Genomic DNA, 25,895 nt, shown 5'->3' with positions numbered 1-25,895 from the left:
CGCTTGTACTCACGCACCGAATCACACACAACAATATGTTTTATAACACCAAGTTACTGGTGCGTTTACATATTATCAATGTGCAACCGATTCGCAAGATACAACTCACACATCTCAGTTTCAAGAATATAAGATGTTATCGTCTCACCAATCACTCGTGATACAATCCATGGAGTGATCCAAGTGAGCGTGGGTCTAATCCAATGCTCAAATCACATTCATAAGCACTCATGAACGTTGCAGCAAATATTTGCTTATGTCTAATACTCTTTTAGACAATCCACACACCAATTCACGACAGTCTTCAGTTATATCTACTTCCAACATATGAACGACTGTGACCCGTTTGAATAATTCGATTATTCTTAATAAACTCAATTATTTTGGAAGTCAAAACATGCAAATGTGAAACACAAGAATAATAATAATCACATATGGCCTCAAACCTTTGAGTATAAATAAAACGCCTTTTATTTATCACCATATTGATTACTCATTATTTGTCGTTTCGGGTAATCAACTTCTTACTTGAATTCCAACACTTGTCCCATGCTCCTCGCATGAACACAATGTTTACCTATGGTTCTTACTTTGTGAAATAGATCTCATTAAATACATTTCCAATCCTTCTCATTTCACAACTCCAAATCCGTTTTTCATAAGTCAAAGAATATCAAATTCTTGCTACTTATAGAATATGCTAGATTCTAACATTCTTTGCAACTATCCTTTCGTAATGTCACTGCACCAAAGTCACAAAGACTATTGCCAATGATATTACAAAGTCCTCTATCGGAGATTGTTACAAGACAATTCCATAGACGTGATGTCACTCACTCAAAGTACATTCTTTGAACATCCTTTTGCATAGAAGTTTCTAATCTAGTCATAGATTTCTCAATATTCAATTCCCAATATGGACACACTTCCATATGTTCCATATGACAACTCATTCTTAATAGAATCTTATCTATTCGTAATGATGTCGATATGGTCCATCCAATATGGACACATTTCCATATTTTCCAATACTATACTTCCAACTATTCACAAGCGACCAATCCTCGTCGAACTTTGGATTGTCCTTTGATAGTTGTTTAATTGTTTTAGTCAAAACCAATTCTAGTCCCTTTTCCCTCTAAATGCGCTCGAGATTTGGAAAATTTTAGAATGGTCAAACATTAAGCATTTGCAATCGATCCTATACCCGAAGCGTATGGGACACGACGCATAATGTTTTATTTGCTATGTTCTCAAAATTCGAATTGTGAAAAGGGATGCCGTAATCATAATCGAAATTTTAAGAACACACTATGTACCTTTGACTAAATTTATTAACATTTCTCAACCTAATCCTTTAGATTTGAAATGAAGCATAATATTCTCTCCCTTAATTATAGCAAAACAACCTTTCAACTCTTACAACTTTGCAAAGTATGACTCTTGTTTTCTATAATTAATATTGCTAACCTTGCAATACTTTCCTTAATAATCATACATTCATAACATTTGTGCTCCCACTATCATGATGATTATTATAAAACATAACACTTATGCTCCCACTAGCTTCGACATGTATTCATAAACATCTTAACTTTCAGAAAAACAATGCTTATTGAATTTCTTAAGTTCATGTTTCTAATACTTAGTGCTTTGATAATCCTTTATCAATGCTTCTTGAACTTATACACCTTTGCTTTCGATAGTTCATATGTGTGTCTAAACAATTAAGACTAATTGCCAAACCTCACAATTCAAATTATGGAAAGGGATGTCGTAACCATGATTGAATTTGAGAATGCAATTTTACAATCACTATCTTCTTAAAATCTCTCTTAGTGAAAGCATTTCTTCACAATCATTTTCATGAAGGAGGAAATCTTATGACACTTAGATTTGAGCGGTGTATGTGTTCCTATCCATGTGAATTTGTTAAAACCATAGTTTACGACAAATTCAAAGTCATATGGACCGAACTATCTTAATCTTGATTTCTTGCCTTATGGTAGCACAGCTGCCCACCACGTCTTCCAAGTAGTTAAGCATCTCACCTTTTCCTATCAATGTACCTTTCATTGATTAAGGTGCTTTGCCTTTTATGCATTCAAGGTGAGAACTCATAGGACTCATATGCATAATTAACTCAATTGTAGCAGCACATAATCAAAATAATGTCAACACTATAGGTTGTAAACCTCAACTCGTGTGCTAGTGATGATCGATAAGGTTTATTTGATTTGTTCTTGAAACCTTTCAAGACCATTAAGACTCCCACTGACTCCTTGACATATAAGATTCTCTTGTCAAAACATTTCTTGACAAACAAATATTCAAGAGTTAGTGTAGCTTTTATCAAAACTCTTCATAAATTGGTCCTAGTTGGTCTTTGTCTTATCTAAGACATCACAACTTACCACATTTAATGAATGTTTTAAACCTTCTTAATACTTTTCACTCATTGTCACAATCTTAACTCTAAGACTTGTTTTGGAACGAAGTATGATTGACTTCTTGATTTGACCATTTCTTCAATCTTTGATTCCTCTTCTTGGACATACAATTGTACCAAGACTCACTTAGAGGATCAATTGAGATATGGTTCTTAATCATTAAGACCTATCATAAAGCATAAAAGGTACTCTCCCTTCTTCTTAGAATGGAGAAACTTTTATCTCTTTGCCTACTTGATTCTTGTTATTCGTTCTACTATTGATTTAAACCTTTTCAATCAATTCAGAATTACACTTAATCTTATAAGTATAATCATATTTACTAAACATTTAGTAAATCATGACGAATATCTCGTTACTCTTATGGTGGAGTTCGATCAACACACAACTTTGTGTACTCGATCTCCTAGTCTTTCACTTGACACTTTGTCAATGAATTAGTCTAATTTCCAAATACGAAATTTTTCATTCATCGTGCAACCAAGTTGCATGATTCCAAATTTTTGTCCAATTGAAACTTGGGCGATGAGAAACTCTCCCTATTTGGTAAATTCTCGACTTTTACATAAACAACATAACTAAGAATCATATCCATTCGTTGTAGAAATATTCAAACATCAATTTTCATAACGATTTCATTGCAAGGAAATAAACAAATAAATAAATAAGTTAAACAAAATTTATTTTATTTATAAAAGCAGCGGAAAAATTTGTCCTTACAATGCAAAATCCATTGAAAACTATGTAAAAGGACAATTTCTAACAACTCTATCATAACTATTTAAGCTCAAAATCTAATCTTCAAGTCCATGCGATCAAGATCCATCTCTTGGTGATTAGATTCATCTTGCTCTCTCAACAAGCTTCCTTTCTTTTCACCGATCCTGCAAAAACACTCAAATGCAATCTTATTACATCATGTATTAAGAATCAATGAATAGGAACTTAACGGAGTTAGATAGTGGATTCTTACCTAAAGTAGAGCCATACGTTCTGACTCTCCCATCTCTTAGATCTCTTAGGTAATTAGGGCAACTTCGTCTCCAATGCCCCTTCTCTTGGCAATAAAAGCAAAATGACTCTTTTGGAACAACACATGGAACTACTTTAGACATCGCCTTTCTCTTATGATCAAACTTTTCGATCATTGCATGTCTTTCATTGCCATTGTCTATATCCATAGAGGTCTCGAAGGCAGATTCATCAATCAACATTGCTTTTCTATTGCGCCAAATCATTTCTGATTCAGCAGCAATAAGCATATAGGTGAGATCTATAAGGGTCACGTCGTAGTTCATCATATAGTACTCTCTTACGAACTCACTATATGAGTTAGGAAGTGACTGAAGAACCCAATCAACAGCCATTTCCTCACAGACAACGGATCTCAACATTCTTAACTTATCAATGTGTGACTTCATCCATAGGACGTGTGCACACACGGAGTTTCCTTCTTTATGTTTACTTGCCAAAAGGGCTTGAGTGATCTTGAACTTTTCAAGCCTTTGAACTTGTGGGTTAGGGAGAATAATTGGAGGAGGTAGAGGAAGTGAAGCATGATTTCTTGTTCCTCGATCGAATCGTGGAATATCATCTTCATGTGGAATGCTTGTTCCACGGGATTTGAGGAGACCATAATTGTCGAACTTTGACATCTACAAACGGGAGAAAAACGAATTCAAGTTAGTTGATAGATTGAGTCCTTGGTAGATCACCCAAATGAAATTCCAAGGCTAGGACCCAACACAATGCGCTACAACCTAGAAAAGGGATGTCGTAATCTAGTTGCAGAATATTTGAAGGTAAGTGAATGACGATTCACTAATTTCCACCATGAAAAACGAAAAAGAAATTTAAGTTTTAAATCTATGAAAACTCCTAGATCCTTTGAGATACATTGAACTTTCAATGGCATGTTTATATCTCGATATGCCCCTCTAGTTTGTGACTGGGATGCCGAGGATCACAAAGCGGGTGTGAATAACCATGCAAACTTACATGGTGCCCTCACATATTACAGTCACCTATTCGATGTGTCGGTAAACCACACACGCTCCATCGAACTATGACAAACATTGAGTCACCCTTTGCTACCTTTGCTTAGACCCATTTAGTGTGCCGGTTAACCACACACGCTCCACTAACGTCTTCGCAAGGGCACAAAGTGTAATTTCATGGAATTGCATCAATTCACTTTTGCCTAAGTAACTAAGATTGGGAATTTTGTGAAAACATTTAGTTACTTTAGTAATTCATTATACTTATAATGGAAGGTTTCGTCCTATCCTACCCGTTCGGCTAACGACCCTCCACTAGTCAAGAGTGCGGTGGGTAAGAGTGGATACCCATTCAATCGCCATTTTATAGGCAATTTCCTTAAACACCCCTTATAGACCAGCTTCGTGAATGAGGCCTACTAACGGTAAGACTGACTTTTAGTTATACATATATATAATGTTAGACTTTTAATGTTATATATAGTATAGGGTGTATTTTATAACTTTTAAAATACTATGTGGTTAACTTTAACAATTACACTTTTAATCTATTAAATGGTTAACCTAAACTTTTATGGATTTATTAAACCTCTTTTAATTATACACCTTAATTAATTAATAAAACCATAAGGGTGTGATTTGAACTTTTTCAAAACAATACAAGAGTTTTAGAATTTAACATTTGTAATTAAACTTTTAATCAACCTTTAAATTCCAAAACTTGAGGGCAAGTTTTGAAACATTTCAAACCATAAGGGTTTAGAATTTAAATATGCATCAAAATTAAACTATTTAATCAAAATTTAAATTCCAAAACTTGAGGGCAAGTTTTGAAACCTTTTTTCAAAACATTAGGGTTTTAACTATTTAAATTTCAAAACAACAAAACTTTTGGGGTTCAAATTTAAACTATAAAACCTAAAGGGATAAATTGAAACTATTTCACAAGATAATTCAAATCTAAATTACAAATAATCAAACTTTATCTAATAAAACAAGTGATTATCTAAATTTTGACAATTATCTTCTATTTAGGTAAGGATAATCACATAATAATGAAAAAATTCGGATTTTATCACAAAAACGAGTTTATGGTAATTATCCAAAACCAAAACAGGAAGAAAATCGCGAAAACGAGCTGTCAGACACTTTGACTCGTCGAGTCTGGGCTTGGACTCGTCAAGTCCAGCTGACTCGGCGAGTCAAACCTTCAAAACTCAAAAAAACCGATTTTCAGTGCTTATTTCGATCAAATATGCATCAATACAATAGAAACCAATCAAGGCTCTGATACCACTGATGGGTTTTGATCATAAGACATCCTATGTGCTCATACAAACCCTAATGCTTGGATCTAGGTTTCTCTATTGTACATGCTTTGAATCCAAGACTATAAACCCTAATTCTAGCATATGGAAATCAGAATTCACATGTAAATAGGATTAAGAACATACCTTGATTGTTATATAGCAATAACAATCTAATTCCTCCTTGAATTGACCTTGGAAGGCTTAGAGTCACAAGTGTCACTCCTCTAATGGTTCACAAACACCATAAGCAAGAGGATGAAGAGGAGAGAGGATGGAGGCTGCCCAAAACGTGTTCTAACCCTAGAAGGTTGCTTGTCCACGTTTTTGAGGCATAAAGGGTCTTTATATAGTAAGGCTATTAGGGTTATCTAACAAGGAAACCCTAATTTGGTTGCTTAAGCCCTAAGCAACCCATGGAGCCCTTTTCTTAAAGCCTTGGACGACTTCATATGGGCTTCCCCATTAGAATTCGTCCACCTTATAATAAAAGGCAATCCATGGCCCAAATTGCAATTATCTTATAATTACAATTCCAGTCCCTTAAGTTTAATTAATCTCTTTTAGTCACAAAACTAATTACAAATTAATTCTTGACTAATATTAATTAAACAATATGATTTCTCCTTTAATATATTATTCCCATAATATATTAATAAATCATATTTAGTCATTTCTCTCCATAATTCATCCTATCAAGTTGCTTTGGTGAAGGCAACCCAAAAGGACCATGCACCATCGGGTCAAGTACATACCAAAATAGTTATGGACTTAGACACTAATCCAACAGAATCTATGTGTATTTTTTCTGAACCCGAAATCTGGTCTTTGGTGATCTATTTATACATATAGATTGACTGGTTTTTTCTTCCAAAACTGCTAACCGAAAATAACTGTCAAAACAGTTAAAACGAATTTAACAGTTTTTTAATCCTTTTTAATAAATGAAAGTTTTTTTTGCCACTTGTCACACTCTCATGCATTATGCCACATGTCATTTTGTCATAATTTTGAGATATTTATTTTCTACTTGTCAATTACTTCATTTATCATTATTGAATATATACCATTAATTTAGTTTCTATATATTAAACATACCATAATAACTATATTAATTTCAAATTTTAAATTTTAAATTTCAAATTTCAGTTTCAATTTTAAATAAATTTACAATTGAAACCTTCGTATTTAAAATTTTGTTATAATTGACACATTTAATATTCGGGTCTAACAACTAAACACATAATTTTAATTTAATTTTTTTATTTTTTTTTAATTTATACTTATTTCAAATTTCAAATTCAAATAAAACTTATTGTTTAATCATTTGTATTTAACATTTTGTTTTAATCAACCCGTATATTATACGGGTATCACAACTAGTATATAATAAAAGTCAAAATCGGAATTAATATATATAAAATATTGTAACTAGTCAATGAGACCCAATGCTCAAGGCCAATCTTTGACCATTAAATATATATATTAATATAAGCTTTCAAGACCAATTTGACTAGCCCAATTATCAAATCCAACCCAATCTCTCTAGTTTAAGCCTTTGATCTAATTAGTAAACAACTAGTAGGAGGCTTTTTAACGGAGTATAAGTTTCCTATTTCTTCCAATGTCCCAAAGAGAGTGTTTTCCATTTAACAAAATTCCAACATTTACTTACTATAAAATTATAAAAAAAACCTCCAAACTGGTGGTAGTTTTGTATGGTCCCCACAAAAAAAAAATTTAAAATAATAGGGAACCAAAAAAGCATAGAAAATTTTTATTTTACGTACTCCGAACTCATTCATATTTTTATGAAATCAATTTTTAAAAGAACAATTTTTTAAAGTTCTTTTTGCGGTGATGATCTTCAAAGACATTTTCTCAAAAAAAAAAAAAAAAATCAAGATTTGGATTGAAGAAAAACATAGTCTTAGGTTGAGAGTTTTTACAAGAAAAATTAACGTAAAATGAAAAAGAAAATCATTAAATATCCGTTGATTTTGTAAGGGTCATTACGAAATGTTGTTGATTTTTTGTGGGTTTTGTTGTGCATTTTCAATATTTCACAGTGCACAACGAAATTGATGGTTGGTGGGGGAATATTCTTAATTTTTGTCTAGTTCTTGTAAAAAAAACTTAATAACAATGCAGGGCTGGCCCATAGGCCAAGGCAAGCCGGGCAACCACTCCGGGCCCCCAAATGCCAAATGGCCCCTATTTTATACTTGTTATATTGGGTTATATATTGATAATCCATTGTTTTTTAGCTTAATGGACTGGTTCAGAAGCCCAACAGTCCTATACTGATTAGGCACCAAAAAGGGAGCGGGAGCCATTCCGATCAGGGCTGGCTCATGGGCCAGGGCAAGCTGGGCAACCGCCCCAGGCCCCTAAATGCCAAAGGGCCCCCATTTTGTACTTGTTATATTGGGTTATATATTGACAATCGATTGTTTTTAAGCTTAATGGACTGGTTCAGAGGCCCAACAGTCCTATACTGATTAGGCACCAAAAAGGGAGCGAGAGCCATTCCGATTAGAGAGAGGCGCGCGATATTTCCAAATTTCAAGGCTCATCAACAATTTCAGTCATCTAGTTTCTATAGAAACTTTAAACGCCATCGCTTCTACTTCTCTAGATAACGGTTAGTTCTAGACTTATTCTATTTCTTATTCTTCTTCTTTGATTTTTGAGTTCAACCATTTCTTATTCTTCCTTTCTGATTTCTTTTGATTTCTGAAACTCAATTCTTATTTCTAAAATATCACAGGCACCAGATCATTCCTTATTCTTTCCTTCTTATTTTTGATTTATTGTTTCTAAACTAGTACTACTGCATCATACGCAAGTTAGTGAATGGGAAGTTCTTTCTGAATGCGAACTTCGAGAATTAAGAGTAAGACTTAATTAATTTCTGAATCTGAATATGTGTAAGTTTAAAGCTACTTGAAATTTCTAATTCTTTCTAAAGTTGATTCTACCATTCTAAATTTTGATTTTTTTTCTTACACTGTGCAGTACGAATTTCGAAGTCTGATTTCAACTTTTTTATAATGATGTATTGGCTTTTTTCAAGTGAACTGCTCGGAGGTTTTTAACAACTAGCAATAGCAGGTTTAACAGGTTTTTGTCCCACATGCTACCGTAGTTGTTGGTTTAAGGCTTTCATACTAATTTGGCTTGGTATTTTGCTTTTGGGAATGCTCGTGTCTTCATAGAAGCACATTGCTCAAGTTATGTCTAACGCATTCAATCTCTAAAGGCTTTAAGATCCTTCTTGGTTTGCTGTTGAACAATAATTTAATGTACCTTGCTATTTGTGTTATATCCCCACAACAGTTGTGTATTGCCAAGGGAAAACATGAAAAATAAGTATTTTTAAATTGTTGCTGCTTGGTTCATACTTCCTGATGTTAATTTTCTATTGATTTGTTGCAAAGGGTAAACATGGAAAAATAAATATAATTTATTGTTGTAGATTGTGGCAGCGGACTTGCATTATACTTTTTATTCATTTGATTGTTCTTATACCTCTAGAGTATTTTTGGTTTATTGCTTTTGTTTTGGGCCTCAATTAATAAAATATCAAAGTGATCATAATTTTTTTATTGGTAATGTTATATATAATTATAAGTATATCATTATGAAAAACCACATTATTTTGTTTGGTTAAAATTTTAAAACTAAAAAAAAACCCTTAAAAAGGCCCCATTTTTTTGGTTTGCCCCAGGCCTCTAATCGGCTTGGACCGGCCAAGTAAAATGCTTATTTTTGTTATTTTCTCTTATATTGGGATCTAAAAATAAGTAAATTAAACTATTAAACAATAAAGTTGATGATTGGATTTACATTAATAGACTGGATTGTTAAACCTGAATATATAGAATATGATTATAGAATGAAGGTTGAATACAATCTTAAATTTTTGAAAATAACTTGTGAAAGAGACAAGTTAACATAAGGAAAAATGGAGGTTTCATGTTTATTCAAAATAAAAAAGTTTGTTATGATCCCATATCGACCGAAACTACTGTAAGTTGGTGGCTTATAAGTCTAGGTGTCCCCTTCTCTTTTAAGTTAGCTTTTGGGAGTAAGTTGTACCAAAATTTTAAGATTGTATTCAACCTTCATTTTATAAAAGGTTAGGCGCACCTTTTATGGGGCCAGGAGGGGTTGTGGCCCCTTGAATTTTGGGCTAGAAATAGAGTACGAATGCTTAACTTTTAGAGTTATAGGCCCAACAATGTGTGTAACGACCCAATTTTCAAGTCTAAAAAATTCATTTTTAATTAATTGATTTATAAAAACATTTATAAGAAAACACCAGCTAGCAATAACTTTTCATAAATCCACAACTCATGTCAGAAAACCATTCACAAAATAAAACAATGTCAGAATACAATCCCAAGAAACTTTATGCGGAAAACCAACATGTGTGTATGATGTGTCGCTACCGCGCCAGCTTCCTTCCCTTTCGTTGAAGAGGTACCTGAAACCAAAATTGTAAACTGTAAGCATGAAGCTTAGTGAGTTCCCCCATCGTACCACATACCATACAATCACATAACATACATACTGTTGGACAATTCTGGGGTGCCCGACCTACCCGGTACGACTATTATGGGGTGCTGACCAACCCGTACGACCATTCTGAGGTGCCGACCTACCCGTGTCAAGCCATTTTAGGTTGCTGAACTACCCATGTCAAGCCAGTATGGGGTGCTGACTTACCCGTCGGTCCTAACAACCGACCTTCGGGGACTATTCCACACCCTACTGCTACCGTCACATATATCATAACATAAACATACTATCAGACATACTTGGGGTGTCCGAACTACCCTTCGGTCCTAACAACCGAACTTGGGGACTATTCCCCTCCAATTACCGCTATCACATTTAACATATCATGCCAACATATAAACATATAATCACATAATGTCAGACATATCTGGGGTGCCTGACCTACCCTTCGGTCCTAGCAACCGAACTCTACCACTATCACGTATATCAAATCATGCCAACATATAACATATTATGTAGTAGCAAACCTAGATGATATCACAAAGACAACCATCTAACATACAACTCCTACTGGTGGGCCGACATTGTGGTCGTAGACCCACCGCTACTGGAAGGTAACTTACCTCCATCAAGTAGCTGTTGTCGAATTGTGTGGGAAGGTTCTTCCTGGTGCCGCTCCGGAAATCCTCCGGCTACAATCCCTACAAAACACTAAGTCAGAACTGATATCTACTCCTAGGGTAAAATGACTATTTTATCCCCAGACAAGTCCAAGTCAAAGTCAACTTCAAGTTGACCCGACTCGCCGAGTTGGGCCGTCAACTCGTCGAGTCCCTCACCCTTTACTCGTCCTTATCCACGTCCCGACTCGTCGAGTTTGGCATCGCCTCGACGAGTTCCTCTCTTATATGAACATTTCATGAAACTCAGCCGACTCGCCGAGTTGTACGAACAACTCGTCGAGTTCACCTTTGTGACATCCCCAAAATCACGGCCAGAAAAGACCGATTTTGTTTATGCTTTATAAAAATCAGAGTACTTCATTTTATAAAAAGGTTGCGGAATTTGTTCCCAGAAAAACATGGTAAATACATTATTAAAACATTTTCGAAGAAACGTATTTATTTCATTTTAAAATGTTTGGGATGTCATCGTTAATACCGAAACATAAGCATAAACAGACTTAGAATGATTTACACTAGTGATCTACATCTCTTTTAAATCTCTCAGTGTAATGTCACTTCACTTCGTCACCTGTGATATACATAAACTGAGTGGGTCAGGTTGGGAAACCTAGTGAGTACATAGGGTTTTCAACCCACAATAATATAATTATTATGTTCAATCAAACAATCAACCCAATTACCCATCCCCATTATCTTCTTTACTCTTTAAGGATTTAACCTAAGAGTCATCTATCCTGCATTCGTTTATTCCGAAGTCCCTTACTTCCAGGGTTATGGGACTGGCACTAAATCCATAGCTGCCAATGTTCGTTCATAAAGCACTAATTCCATAGCTGCTATAGTCTATTCATCGGGTACTAAATCCATAGCTACCAGTCTTTATCTAATAGGTACTAAGTCCATAGCTACCAATATTCAACAGGTACTAAGTCCATAGCTACCAATTCCTACAGGTACTAAATCCATAGCTACCAACGTCTAAAAGGTACTAAGTCCATAGCTACCGGTGTTTGTCCCATAGGCACTAAGTCTGTAGCTGGCAATGTATACTCACGTCATCTTCTATCTCTCATCATTCATCTACCCATCTCATACCCAACATTTTCGTATATATAAAATACATATACAGTTTAAGTCCTTTAAAACATGTATAAAACGTTCAACCAGCATAGACAGCAAGTATTCAGATAATGTGCACATATAGCACGTAGTTTATATAAAATACTTCATATCTATGTGTAAGATGAAAGTAACTATGCACTCACTTGAGAAGGTGGTGACTCGGTACTCGGACAGCGCTTCGTTTACTTTAAAATAATTTCCTTCGACGAAACCTAGTATTATTACCACTAGATTTTAGTCTAATATTTACCGTGACTAATTATTAGTCTTATTATTATTATTATATAAGCGTTTAAACAATACTTTCCAACCACTATGTACAGACAGGGACCATACATAAAACACCGGAGGGCAGGACCATTTTGGCATATAGCACTTCTGAAATCCAACAACCCTATGCGGCCCTTTAAACCAGATTCCCCGTACCGCGAGTAGTTAAAAAGATATTATAACGACACTTATATAAGTCATAATAATAGCTCAAATATTTATTATAAATTTATAATAACAATACTAATTTTAAATATAAACTATATTTAAAATAGGGTAAGCATAACTTACTTACAAGAGGATTTTAGCTAGGAGTCGGGCTCTGTAGGGGCAGAACTTCGTCGCTGAATCTTTCTAAGAAAGATTCGTGCAGCGCTTCAACGCTCACCTTACTATACTAAAACTACAGAAAGAGAAGTCGAATCACGAGGGACCGAAATGCTCGGGGGATAAGGAGAGAAAGACTCTTGAATCAAGAGAATGGTGCAAGAAATATGAGAGCCCAAGCCTCTTATTTATAGTAATTGAATTTACAAAAACTACCCTTCATAATTACTTAATGACCTTATAGTTATATAAACAACTAAACACCCCTTTATAATACTATTTTAAATAGATTTAATGATATTTGCACTAAACTAATGTCGAAAGAACTCAACATTAGTCTTATAATGACCGCATCGTCGATACCTTTCTAATGATATATACATATGTATATATATGTGTACGTATATATGATTTATACTTTATTTTAATACGTAAATATGCTATTATAATTTGTAACTCGTTCATACGAACTCCGTTTTTGACGTTATTTATATCCACGCGTAGGTGGAGACGTACTCTACAACTTTCATTTAGACTCCGTCGGCTAATTTTGACTTTATTTTTAAAGTTATATTTTTAACAGGTCGGGATAGGATTGGTCCGTTAAAATCTCATAACTTCTTCATCCGATGTCCATTTTCGTCTGTCTTTTTATTGTTACGCTACTAATAATGAGATCTTCAATTCTCGTTTAGGTTGTGTCGGATAAAAATCGCTCGATCTAATATTCGAATTTCGGACTGTACACTACTAATCCGAAACTTCGAAAAATCGTAACTTCTTCATACGAAGTCAGATTTGGGCGTTCTTTTTATCGAAGTTCTTAGTTTAACATATTCTACGACTTTCGTTTAGAGCGCTAAATCTAAATCTCGCTCTATCATAAATTTACTATTTACGCTTCCCGGCGCCGTGCCGGTTCCGACGCGAAACTTCGACGGGTCATAACTTCTTCGTTATAACTCGGATTTCGGCGTTCTTTATATGTACGGAAATCCTGTGACATATTCTACAGCTTGGTTAATATTATTTATTCTAAATAATCTTTTTGTCGAAAAGTCGTTTTCGACCCCTATTGCCTCTAAATTGACTAGCCCGGATCTGCAGGCGTTACAACCTTCATCCGAAGAACAAGTCTGACCTCGACTCGCCGAGTTGTATGAACAACTCGTCGAGTTCATATTCAATCTTAAGGAGATTGTCTTGGACTCACTGAGTCTGTTCTAGCACTCGTCGAGTCCCATGAACTCCAGGTCTAAAACTAAGTCCAATGTGTTGGGTCACCCTTTCTGACCTTCTACAGTCCTTCTAACACCGAGCTAAGTTCTTTAGACCCTTAACAGATATGAGACTTTAGGTCTTGGACTCGCCTAGTCCCAAGAACGGACTTGCTAAGTCCAATCTTGACCAATTCCATACAGTAGATTTAAATGATATCTAACACACCAAAACCATAGATTTGGCCTCCTAATGTCCAATTTATACGTAAAGTTCCAAACTTGATGCACATGCATGGGGTTTTTAGCTCAAAAATCCATATAAAGTGTCCTACAATGTGCATGGGGCTCTCATGGCCCTAAAGTTGGCACCTTTATGCCATGAGACCCCTCTTTAGGTTCAGATCTGAAGTCAAAACCCACTCAACACTTCCAAATTCGAAATATGGCTTAGAAATCCAAAGAGATCCCAAGTTAAAGATGAATAAACACATAGATGAGTCAAGACATGGGCATTATACCTTGAAGCTGCTGCAAATGAAGTAAAATCCCTAGATCTACTGGCCCCAACTCAAGTTCCAAGCTCCTTCCTTCCTTCTAAGTTTAACAACCACACAAGAACACCAAAAATGGCCTCAACAAAGCATAAACGGCTAGGGTTTCAATGAGAAGTGTTTTGGGGAGCATAAGGGACAATATGGCCGTCATAACATTGCTTAAATGGGGTTCAAACCCTCGGATTAGGGTTTTAGTCCAAACAGTACCTACTCGCCGAGTCCGGGACCCGACTCGCCGAGTCCATCACTTAAGTCTCGCGTCACATCCCGCTTCTACTCGGCGAGTTGGTCATTCAACTTGCCGAGTCCAAGGCCAAAATGCAAAAATATATAAATAGCTAACGAAAGAAATACGTACCAAGAACCAGGTGCCACAATGTGAGTCTTAGGCTGTGGCCCCTTCATGATCCACTGTTCGTTTGCCAAGAAGCCGATCCACTAGAGATAGAGAAGTAATCGTTCCATCGACCATCGTTCAATCTGTAAAGCTTCCATCCCAATCCCTCAAGCCCCATCCTCAATTCTTCGCTAATCGCAAGTCGCTAATCCTTAAATCGAAGCTGTCGGCTCCGGCGCTCCGCCATTCACCACCATCACCTGTTGCATTGCTACTGCCTGCTGCTGTTCAACTGTTCTGCGCAACTGCAATTCTGTTGTTCGCTTGTTCTTTCATGTTTCATAACACATAAGTGAAGAAAATCACGTAATCAGGTATGCTTTCACTTCGGTCTTTGGTTGCTGTTCTTACCTGTTTCGTATTCTCTCTTTTCTAATTTCTATTATTGTACTTGTTTGGCTGTTGGATACTTGGAATTAGAAAGTTGGAATTGTTGTTGGAATTTTAGGAATCAACTAATTACACATTGTTAAATATTATCTTCTTGCCTTCTTGGTTCAACTAATTAGTGATGGATGATTAACATTGTTTATTTGCTTATGTTAATCTAATATGTGAAATATGAAAATCATTCATTATTTTTTCAAAAGAAAGGTTGATAATGAAGAAATTCATGATGAAAATCAAGAGATTAAACGTTAATTCTAGTTTATAATACTTTCGGCCCCAAATAAATTGTTCAAGCTCCGCCCATTGTTGACAAGTTCGTACCATATCAACCTTTTGTAGAAAGTACTTTCATTTTTTTTTTTTTGGAAAAAATTGTTTGCAATAGAATCAACGGTAAACGCACAAACGTTTTCTATTGAAAGTTCCAATTAAGTCCCAAAATTTTTATTCATTTAATGCAAGTCCGTTTACCAACTACTCCAAGGAACCTGTTACAAGATTCGAGACTATGACTTCACTAGGTGATATATTAATACGACTATATATCTTCACTGATGGTACAGAATACAACACAAATAATTCATTTAGATACTTGAATAATTTCATACAACTCATTTTTCAATACAAACTCAAGGTTTTGATTTCCAAAATTTAAATTTTATATATTAGTTTTTAAATATGAAAAAGAAAAGAAAACATTCCCCTTGGTGCCCACCTCAACAATTAATCCATTTGTTGTTTCTTTCTACTTTCCTTAAAAAATATCACCAAACACTCCCCTTTCCTAATTATTTTTAATTGCGCCAATAACTTACGCAGACACACACCCCAATACACTCACACACATGTATAAACACCATCTTCATATCAGATAATCAATCCTCAATTTTCTTTTTTTCCAAAATTTCACCTGTATACCCGCCCGCTGCTGTTCTGAATCTCAGTTTCTCTCTAGATAACGCTTTAATCTATTGGTAACGCCTTTATCCTTTCAATTTTTCCCATAGTTTTCGTTAGATTTACGTCTGCTCTGTTTTTTTTCGTATGTGTTGATCTATTTCTTTCTTTTGGTGGAATTAATTTAACTTTCACGAGTTGAAATTCTTTGAGATGAGACAGAACTGTACCTTTGAAACCGATTCATATGTATATCAGTAACATCGATTTTTTTTCGTGACGAGATATACGTAATACGTTCATGTTTGAATTGCGTGTAATTGTTTTTGTAGTGTATATGATCCAGTTAAACTCTTTATCCGTTTTGAAAGTTTAAGGGAAATTTTGTCCATAATTTTGATGTGGTGATTCTTAATCTGTAAATAGTTGAGATTAGAACATTAGGTAATCTAAAAGACTATTGATTACTTGTTCAATCGGTGAATTTGCTCAACATCTGAATGGAACATTTTGGGGGAAAATATTTGTTTGCCCGGCCTACTGCCCAGTTCAACCGTATGTTAGATAGTAATAGCAAAACTGCAAATTCACCCTTTTTCTTACCAAAATTGGTTAAAATTGAGATACAAAGGCTAACTAAATGAGATAGCATAGTTCCCAGCTTAAAATTTTTTACTTAACTTGTTCTCTCTTGTAGCTGCAACAGATATCTATCCAACAAACATGATGAAGATTGGGAGAAGAGGAATTCATTATCTACACACATTAAACAGTGTTCCTAAGGATGTGATAGAGAAGGGACAGAACCGAGTCATGGAGGCATCTCTTACACTCATTCGTGAGAGGGCAAAACTTAAGGTATGTCCATACTTCATTATGCATTTATAACTTAAGTTTTGACAATATGTAATTTTTTATAAGGGAGAGCTAGTTCGTGCATTAGGTGGTGCTAAAGCTTCAGCATCTCTTCTTGGAGTTCCTCTTGGACACAATTCATCATTTCTTCAGGGTCCCGCATTTGCTCCACCAAGGATTCGAGAGGCCATTTGGTGTGGAAGTACAAATGCCACCACAGAGGAAGGTATAGATAATTAAATACATTTACAATGTGTCATGGTGTGTAATTTGAAAACATGAATTAATCATGTTGTGTGATTCAGGGAAAGAGTTGAATGATCCTAGGATTTTAACAGATGTGGGTGATGTTCCTGTTCAAGAGCTTCGAGATTGTGGAATAGATGATGACAGATTGATGAATATCATCAGTGAGTCTGTCAAACTAGTGATGGAAGAAGTAAGCTGCTTTTCACTGCTTTGTTTGTTATATTCATTTCTTCATATTACAGCATTTTTTCTGTGAAAAATCTAAAAGCAATTTTCCTTGTTACAATTGGTTAGATTTTTCAAAGTATAATATGTCCTAATAAGAAAAAGATGGTAAAGTATATGGTCTTTTTGCAGAGTCCATTGAGGCCTTTAGTTTTAGGGGGTGATCATTCGATATCATATCCTGTAGTGAGGGCTGTTTCTGAGAAGCTTGGAGGACCTGTGGATGTTCTTCACCTTGATGCACATCCTGATATTTATGATTGCTTTGAAGGAAATAAGTATTCACATGCATCTTCTTTTGCTAGAATTATGGAGGGTGGTTATGCTAGGCGTCTCTTGCAGGTATTCCTTTTGAAATAGTATAACAAATTAAACTAATAACTAGTACAAAACTTGGTTCCTTTTCTATTTTTTATTTATGAATTCTTGTTTCCTTTTTCAGGTTGGCATCCGATCAATAACAAGTGAAGGACGTGAACAAGGGAAAAGATTTGGAGTTGAGCAATATGAAATGCGCACATTTTCAAAAGATCGACCCTTTTTGGAGAATCTGGTAGTGGGACTTGCTCTTGATTTCTTGTCTGTGCAAAAAGACGTAAATGCCATTCTCATCCTAATCACTGTTTATTGTTATTATCCAGAAACTTGGAGAGGGTGTTAAGGGAGTGTATATCTCAATAGACGTTGACTGTCTTGATCCGGCATTTGCCCCTGGTGTTTCCCATATCGAGCCGGGAGGCCTCTCATTCCGAGATGTTCTCAACATTCTCCACAATCTTCAAGCCGATGTTGTTGGTGCAGATGTGGTTGAGTTCAACCCACAACGTGATACTGTTGATGGGATGACTGGCATGGTTGCTGCTAAATTGGTCAGAGAGTTGACTGCAAAAATATCTAAATGAAGAAACCACTTTTCTTGGTTTATCATTAAAAATAAATATTAATGATGTAGCTTCATTTGAGTTATTCCGTTGGTTTATTTCCTGTTTAAATCATATCTGAAGAACTCAAGTTGATCATAGTGAAAACCATCTTTACTAATTTAGCTAATGTTAACAAACTAAACGACATTATGTTAACTCAGGGACCAAAAATGAAAAAATATTCATTTTTGGATCTAAAACCACCAACCAGAAAGACCAAATCGGTAATATACTCTATAATTTAACATGCTATATTTCTTTCTCTCTTTGTATCTTATTTAAACAAGAACAACAACAACAACCACAAGGTAATTCAATCCATTTCACGTGCTTCATCTCTTCTCTCTACAACTATATTCTTATACCTCTTAGCACATGAAACAAACAACACAAGATTAACCGCAGTCAAACCCGCACAAAGGAAAAAAAACCGATCCAAATGCCCGTCATTCAAGTTCGCCGGGACCCACCCAGGCTTCCCATCTTTCGAAGTAATCTTCATGACAACCGACAATATAATACTGCTAATATAGCTCCCCATCGCGGACGAGCACATAGACAATCCAAGCCCAATACTCTTCAACTTATCCGGAACTTGAGCTGCAAAAAACTCCCATTGAGCCACATAAGTAAACGCCTCAGCAACCCCCACCAACACATACTGTGGTGTTTGCCAAAATATACTCAAAGAGCTTGTTTCCTTGGGTCCTTTACTTTTTAGTCTGTGATGTTCGACAAAACCAGCTGTGATAATGGCTAATGTGGCTATAGCAAGTCCAATTCCCATTCTTTGTAACTCGGTTGGAGGGTTTGGTTTTGTTTTTGTTACTTTGGTGTATAGAGGGAGGATGAGTTTGTCATAGCATATGATGAAGGCGGATGTGCTTATGATGTCAAAGATTGTCATGCTTGCGGGTGGGATGTGGAAGTTTGAGAGTTCTCTGTTCATCGCAGCACCTTGTTCTACAAATAGAGAAATCATTTGTATGAATACTACGGATGATAGTATGGTGCATAGCCATATTGGGAGGAGTCTTAGCACGCATTTTACTTCTTCGACTTGGGTGATGGTGCATAGTCTCCATGGGTGTGGGTTTTGGGCGTCATCTGGGGTCATGATTGATGCGCGATCAAGAAACCTGTAAAATACACGAGTCTCAGAAAAATGGAAGTAGGAAAATGAAAAATGAAATAGATTTTTATTTTTCAAAATAGTAATAGAAAAATGAAAGTAGGATGCTATTATAAACAAATTAACAAAACATGTTGCTATCTATTGCGTTTAATCTGAAACCGAACTTACTTGAAGTCATTAGTGTGATATATTCTCCTTGTTCCGCCTTCATCTCTAGAATAATCTTCATAGAGCCCATCTCCATTAGATGGCACCTCAAGCTTAATTTTCCTCATAGAAGCCACAATAACTTGAGAGAATCTCGAGATGGGATTACCACTAGGCTTAAAATGCCGATATCTAAAACTCCCACTCAAAACCGACATCAAAGCAATAAAACCACATGCTGTAGATATCCAAAAAGCCACCACGTACTCTCCCATGGTTTCAATATAAACTAATAACGTCTCTGATATCAAAGATCCTAAGTTTAGGGCAACATAGAAGTAGCTCAAAAAAGTCGTTTTCGCCCTCTTTTCTTCTGGATCTTCCTCATCAAACTGATCAGCACCAAATGTAGCAAGGGCTGGCTCGGCGCCACCGTTTCCAAGGGCAACTAAGTAAATTGATAAATAGAAAATTGCTTTTTCCACCGATGAATGAGCGTTGCATACTTCTCCTATTTTGCCACAACCTTTTGGTTGTAACATAAACGCTTGAGTTGTCAATGACAATGCAACCAAACCCTGCAACAAAAGCCCAAATAAAAAGTTTTAAGTCAACACAGTCTCAAAACATCTGAGTTGGCCTACACTGTCTTGTCTCCTTCCTGCCATGAGCATCACATCATGTGAAATGTAAATAAAGTAAACGACAATAAATAGTCAAATCCTCATTGGAATTGAGACTCTAAGGATGTAACGGTTGAGACTAGAACTGGATTGTAATAAGTTTACGTGAAGTTATGGAGAAATGGGGTAAAGGGTTGACTTACAATGGTCAAAATAACTTGAAAAATGACACAAGTGAGGTATCTTCCCAAATATGAGTCACTAAAGAAAGCACCCAAAAGTGAGAACAAGTAAACACTCCCCATCCAAGTGCTAAACATGGTGGCTGATTCTGCATTCGATTGTCTCAAAGCAGACTTTGAAAACAAAACCATATTCACTTCCACTCCTGTGAATGCAAGTGTTGCTAATCCTTCATTCACTGCACAAACAAATCAGCATAAGGTACAGCTCATAAAGCACAAATTTAATTTTACGTTTGAATTCGAATTTTGTGACTTAAAAACATACCAAGCAAGAGCATCCCGGATTTCCATCCTCCGGTTTTTTGCTTTACTGCCGGTTTTCCATTCCAATCCAAGGAGCCGTCTCTTGTGCACTCGTTTAAGAGTTTGTTTTTAACACTCTGCATGATATAATGGATCAGAATGAATAAACACCACTCTTAATTAAACAAGATTAAATACTTTTGTATTTTAAGATTTTAAATTCAGATTTGATTTTTATGTATTCTACCCTAATAAATAAAAATGATTTTGCCACATGTCATTCTCTCATTCAATTGGCCACATGTCATTTTGTCATAATTTTGAGATATATTTATTTTCTATTTGTAATTTATTTCATTTTTTATTTCCAATATATCATTAACATAACTTCCATAAATTAAACATACCATAATTGCATACCATAATTGCAGTGAAAGAATTGCAAGTACGTTTCTAATTGCAGTGAAAGAATTGCAAATTGCAATGGCGTAACGCATGTTCTTCATGTGAATAATTGTGTATGATTACTTTTGAAAGCCATGAAACTTTCTTTTTTAATTTTTATTACTTTGAAGATAATCTTTAAAATATTAAAAAAAACGGAAAAGACGATGATGGTGTTCGTTGAAAGTGAAAATCTTTTTTGGTGTGAAGCTCAAGAAATAATTTGACTCCACTTTTCCTCACTTTATTTTTCGTGGGTCAAATACAATTAAATACCACACTAAAATGAATATATATATATATATATATATATATATATATATATATATATATATATATATATATATATATATATATATATATATATATATATAAAAGTTCAAATAAAAATACTAAATAGTGTGAAAACATAATGTTGTTATTATTCTATAATGAATGTTATATATGTATTATTGAAGCAATTCTAATGTTAATATTCATATATTCATTAGAATGTTATTATTTTATTATAAATTTTGTGAATGTATATTATTATAATAAATTCTAATATTAGTTTTAACGTGTCGTCATTCATCTATTTACTGTTGAATAATAACATAAAGTTGGAGATATAAAATTCATTATAGAATAATAAAATAAAAATAATATATTTTACGTTTTCAGTTTATATATATATATATATATATATATATATATATATATATATATATATATATATATATATATATATATATATATATATATATATATATATATATATATATATATATATATATATATATATATATATATATATGCAAATGATTTTCTCTCTTTGGCAATGGCATGCCGAGAAAGGTTTGTTTTCACAACATGTCGAGCTTCATATCAGTCTTACCAAAAGACTTTTGCCATCCACTTCTTGAAATCTAAGTGTTTTCGGAAATGGTATATATGTATGGGGGTATGCATGATTTAGAAGGGCATTATAGAACATAATATTAAAGTAGCTAGATGACATTAATTTTTATCTTTTGTCACAATTAATTGATTGGATATTAATTCTTTTTTAGATAGTAGTAATAATCGTTGTGAATTGTAAAAGTGAGAATGATAACTTGGGTACCACTTGGATTTGTATATTCATATCAATCAAATCCTAAGCCAGCTTTTTAGAATATACAATCTTTAAAAGTGTTTTCAAATCATAAGAATTATAAGTGTGTTCCCAATTTGGGGCATACAATATAATTCAAGACTTGCTGAACTTCATCATGGTTCATGTGTTTTATAAATAAAAAAAGTTATGCAATTTTCCTCAAAGTCAAAGAATTAATTGATGACGTTTTTGTTTTATGTTTCTATGATCATGTTTTCAAATAAGCATAAACATGATAAAATTAGCAATTGTTTATAATTTTGAAAATTGAAAACAACTTTAATAGATTTTTGCAAGCATCACTAATGTTTTTTAAGTTTGATTTCAATATTGTCATGGTATGCAAAATTGACTTCGAGCAAAAACATGCATCAACCATTTAATTTTGACGAAATCAATTTTTCCAATCCAAAAAACAAAAACGTTAATTCCTTTTTTTTCATATTTGAAACCATAATAACTTTGTAAACCTTATAAAATGTGACAACTAATTAGTAAATAATAATATATTTCTTATGGAATAGAACCTGCTTAAGTTTTATTTACATTTTTTGATACATAAACAAAGTTAATATAATTTTTTTGACTTTCGTTTATTTTTTTCTATACTAAAATTAAAGTTGTCTAAGCAAAAATGTTAGTCAACTACATAAATAATTACCATTCTGACTTTGAATTTATAAAAAAATAAAAAAATATATTGAATTATTATAATAAAAATGTTTTTTCTCTTTTAAATTTAAACAAGTGCTAAGTTAAATAATTAAATAAATTAATAAGCTTTAATTTTGAGATTTTTGAAATTAAAATGTAAGTTCATTAATAAATTGATATCTATTTATTATTATATTTATTGTAATTATTATATTAAAATATTACATGAAATTAATAAAATAAAAAAATTCATAAAATGACATGTGAAAAAAAAATTAATTTAAAATAACTATAGAATTTACATTTGACAAATTGAATAAGAGTGAAAATGATAAAAAAAAAAAAAAAAAGAAACTTCATTTTTTAAAAAGGATAGTTTTACTAACAAACACCAACAATATATAGTTATTAAATGCAAGATTTAGCAAGGTAATAACATCTGTTTTATTCGGTGTTTACTTCCTTTTTTGTATTATAAAAATTATATTAACTTTCTATCACTTATAATTAAAGTTTGCTTCAATAGCTATCAATTTTCTAGATATATGATACGAACTCATCCCATACTAGGCCCGTATCATGCCATAAGCCCAAGTGTAGAACTCACTCCCAAAAGCCAGCTTGTGGGAGGAGGGGACACTTAGACTTATAAGCCACCAACTTATAGTACTTTCGGCCGATGTGGGATCATAACAATACCCCACGCTTTAAAGAGCCAACGTCCTCGTTGGTCACGGTTGGCACCCCCTTTTGGTCCAAGCCACCACTCCGAGTCATTGTTGGTCACGGCTATGTTGGTCACGGTTGACACCCCTCTTTTCAGGTCCAAGCCACCACTCCGTAGGCCACCACTCCAAGTGTTGGCACCCCGAAAGATGGGGACGACTCTGATACCAATTGATACGAACTCATCCCATACTAGGCCCGTATCATGCCATAAGCCCAAGTGTAGAACTCACTCCCAAAAGCCAGCTTGTGGGAGGAGGGGACACTTAGACTTATAAGCCACCAACTTATAGTACTTTCGGCCGATGTGGGATCATAACAATACTCATTGTGTTTCATAAAGAATTCTAATATTTAATGAAACAATTATTCAATAAATATTATATAATTACTAATTATATACCAAAAATACCATTTTATAATTAATAACAAATTACAAAAAATAACCATATGTAGTAAATATATATGAATAAATATGTAAACTAAACTCGAACATTTGATAAAGAAATTACAATTAGTAGGGGAAACCCCAAAATCAACACATGTATTCAAAACAATGCCAAAAAATGATAAAGAAGATATCTTCATCGATGGTAATTAAGAATTTTACCACCGCTGTTTAATTCTGAAAACAACTTTATATTTTCTTCTTAGAGAACAAAAGCATTAGAAACACACATGTTCTTCAATGACATTTGAAAAACACACATACAAACACAAATATTAATTAATAACATAAATCCAAGCATAAATTCTAACAATATGTATATCAAGTTATTATACACATACATACACTGCACATAAGCACACACATGTATTAATGTATATATATTACATTTCGTGGCTATATCCAGAGTTGTTTAATGTATATGCATGTATCTGGAGATGTATGATAAGTTTGCTTGTCGTTAATTAGTTAAACAAAATCCATGCATCCGATCTTAGTACTCATCAATTGATTCAAATACTTTAAAAAGATTTATGAAAATTGAGTTATATTTACTAAAGAAATGCAGTACCTGGAAATCATTGTTGCATAACATTGACAGGTGATCTGTTGTTGATGGAAGCTGATTGGATTCTTTTCTTGACTCCATTTTTAGTGTGTGTTCTAGAGAAGGAGAACCAAAGGGTTTATATGGACTCACTCACTCAATATATATATATATATATATATATATATATATATATATATATATATATATATATATATATATATATATATATATATATATATATATATATATATATATATATATATATATGTATAAAGTTTTTTTTTCCGGTAAATTGTCCAAGTGTGAGAAAACGAAGTTGTAGTGATTTATACGGCATGTGTACATGCAAAGATGATGTTCGAAGTTTAAGATAACTTACTCCGATAGAATCTCATGGATCAAGTAGTAATTTGTATATTGTAAAACAGAACTGTAAATGTTCTTAAATTTGGATATTTTGTAGTGACAAGACACCAAACATTGAGATTATTTCCATTTCCATTGTTACGGTTTATTTTGACTTATGAACTTCTAAGTAGGTAGTTTGTTGAGGTATTTATACTTTGATTTGATAAAATCCATTTAATGATGGCGTAGTGATTTGTATCTTGTTAATTAAGCCGTACACGCACATATGGATGGTGTTTTACACTAGGTAAATGTGGGTTATCTACGTACAAACAGATATAGACAAATGTATAAGATGGAAAGAAAACTAAATAACACACAAGATTTACGGATTCACAACATTAGGGCAATTGTTCTTTTTCCACATACGAACAATTAAGGGATGTTTATTAATTTTGTAATGGGGTTTACAGTTATCAAGGTCAATATATAGAGCTAGTTTTTATTATTATTATTATTTCGACCCTAATCAAAACTGTTAGATTTTCATTTCAACTCTAAAACTGGTTATAGGTCGGGCTAGCAGGACCACATTCCTGAGTTTCAGTAGTAATAATAATGTCAAAGAACAATCTGACCTCATAATTTAACATACAGTTTATTTGCTTGCATTATTTTACTATATAGTTTTTACTTTTGATCTTTTAGTAGGTTGCTAGTAGAGAGCGTTCGCCATATAAAATCTAAGCAACAGATGTTCATCATGTTGTTTTAAGACGTGTATGATACTTACGATATATG

At 33.9% G+C, this 25,895-nt stretch overlaps 2 protein-coding genes across 3 annotated transcripts; one reads left to right on the top strand and one right to left on the bottom strand.

The window, feature by feature from the left end:
• The first annotated feature begins 16,031 nt into the window (after positions 1 to 16,031).
• Positions 16,032 to 18,511, top strand: LOC111907002 (arginase 1, mitochondrial). Of its 2 annotated transcripts, none has more exons than XM_023902790.3 (7): positions 16,032 to 16,218; positions 16,848 to 16,999; positions 17,063 to 17,222; positions 17,302 to 17,435; positions 17,603 to 17,812; positions 17,913 to 18,023; positions 18,112 to 18,511. In XM_023902790.3, the coding sequence occupies exons 2-7, from the start codon at positions 16,865 to 16,867 to the stop codon at positions 18,370 to 18,372; spliced, it is 1,011 nt and encodes a 336-aa protein (XP_023758558.1). In that variant the 5' UTR covers positions 16,032 to 16,218; positions 16,848 to 16,864; the 3' UTR covers positions 18,373 to 18,511. The 2 variants fall into 2 exon arrangements, with proteins under 2 accessions (XP_023758558.1, XP_023758557.1); XM_023902789.3 differs by having other exon boundaries at positions 16,839 to 16,999.
• A 112-nt stretch (positions 18,512 to 18,623) lies between these two features.
• LOC111907001 (protein NRT1/ PTR FAMILY 7.3) lies at positions 18,624 to 24,890 on the bottom strand. The gene is made up of 5 exons (XM_023902788.3): positions 24,768 to 24,890; positions 20,809 to 20,923; positions 20,502 to 20,719; positions 19,697 to 20,253; positions 18,624 to 19,532 (listed from the first exon to the last, which is right to left on the bottom strand). Exons 1-5 carry the CDS (start codon positions 24,843 to 24,845, stop codon positions 18,707 to 18,709), a joined length of 1,794 nt encoding a protein of 597 aa, XP_023758556.1. The 5' UTR covers positions 24,846 to 24,890; the 3' UTR covers positions 18,624 to 18,706.
• Positions 24,891 to 25,895: the final 1,005 nt, after the last annotated feature.

Source organism: Lactuca sativa, chromosome 4, assembly GCF_002870075.4.
Source record: "Lactuca sativa cultivar Salinas chromosome 4, Lsat_Salinas_v11, whole genome shotgun sequence".
NCBI lineage: Eukaryota > Viridiplantae > Streptophyta > Magnoliopsida > Asterales > Asteraceae > Lactuca > Lactuca sativa.
Note: the sequence above shows the minus strand (reverse complement) of the source record. Positions and strands in the feature narration are given on the sequence as shown.

Excerpts from the sequence above, each read along its gene's own strand:
- LOC111907002 (XM_023902790.3), top strand. The coding sequence starts at position 16,865 with ATGATGAAGATTGGGAGAAGAGGAATTCATTATCTACACACATTAAAC. Across the intron at positions 17,813-17,912 it reads ATGCTAGGCGTCTCTTGCAG|GTTGGCATCCGATCAATAAC; the intron begins GTATTCCTTTTG and ends TTCCTTTTTCAG. Across the intron at positions 18,024-18,111 it reads GACCCTTTTTGGAGAATCTG|AAACTTGGAGAGGGTGTTAA; the intron begins GTAGTGGGACTT and ends GTTATTATCCAG.
- LOC111907001 (XM_023902788.3), bottom strand. The coding sequence starts at position 24,845 with ATGGAGTCAAGAAAAGAATCCAATCAGCTTCCATCAACAACAGATCAC. Across the intron at positions 20,720-20,808 it reads ATCCGGGATGCTCTTGCTTG|TGAATGAAGGATTAGCAACA; the intron begins GTATGTTTTTAA and ends TTGTTTGTGCAG. Across the intron at positions 20,254-20,501 it reads TTCAAGTTATTTTGACCATT|GGTTTGGTTGCATTGTCATT; the intron begins GTAAGTCAACCC and ends CTTTTGTTGCAG.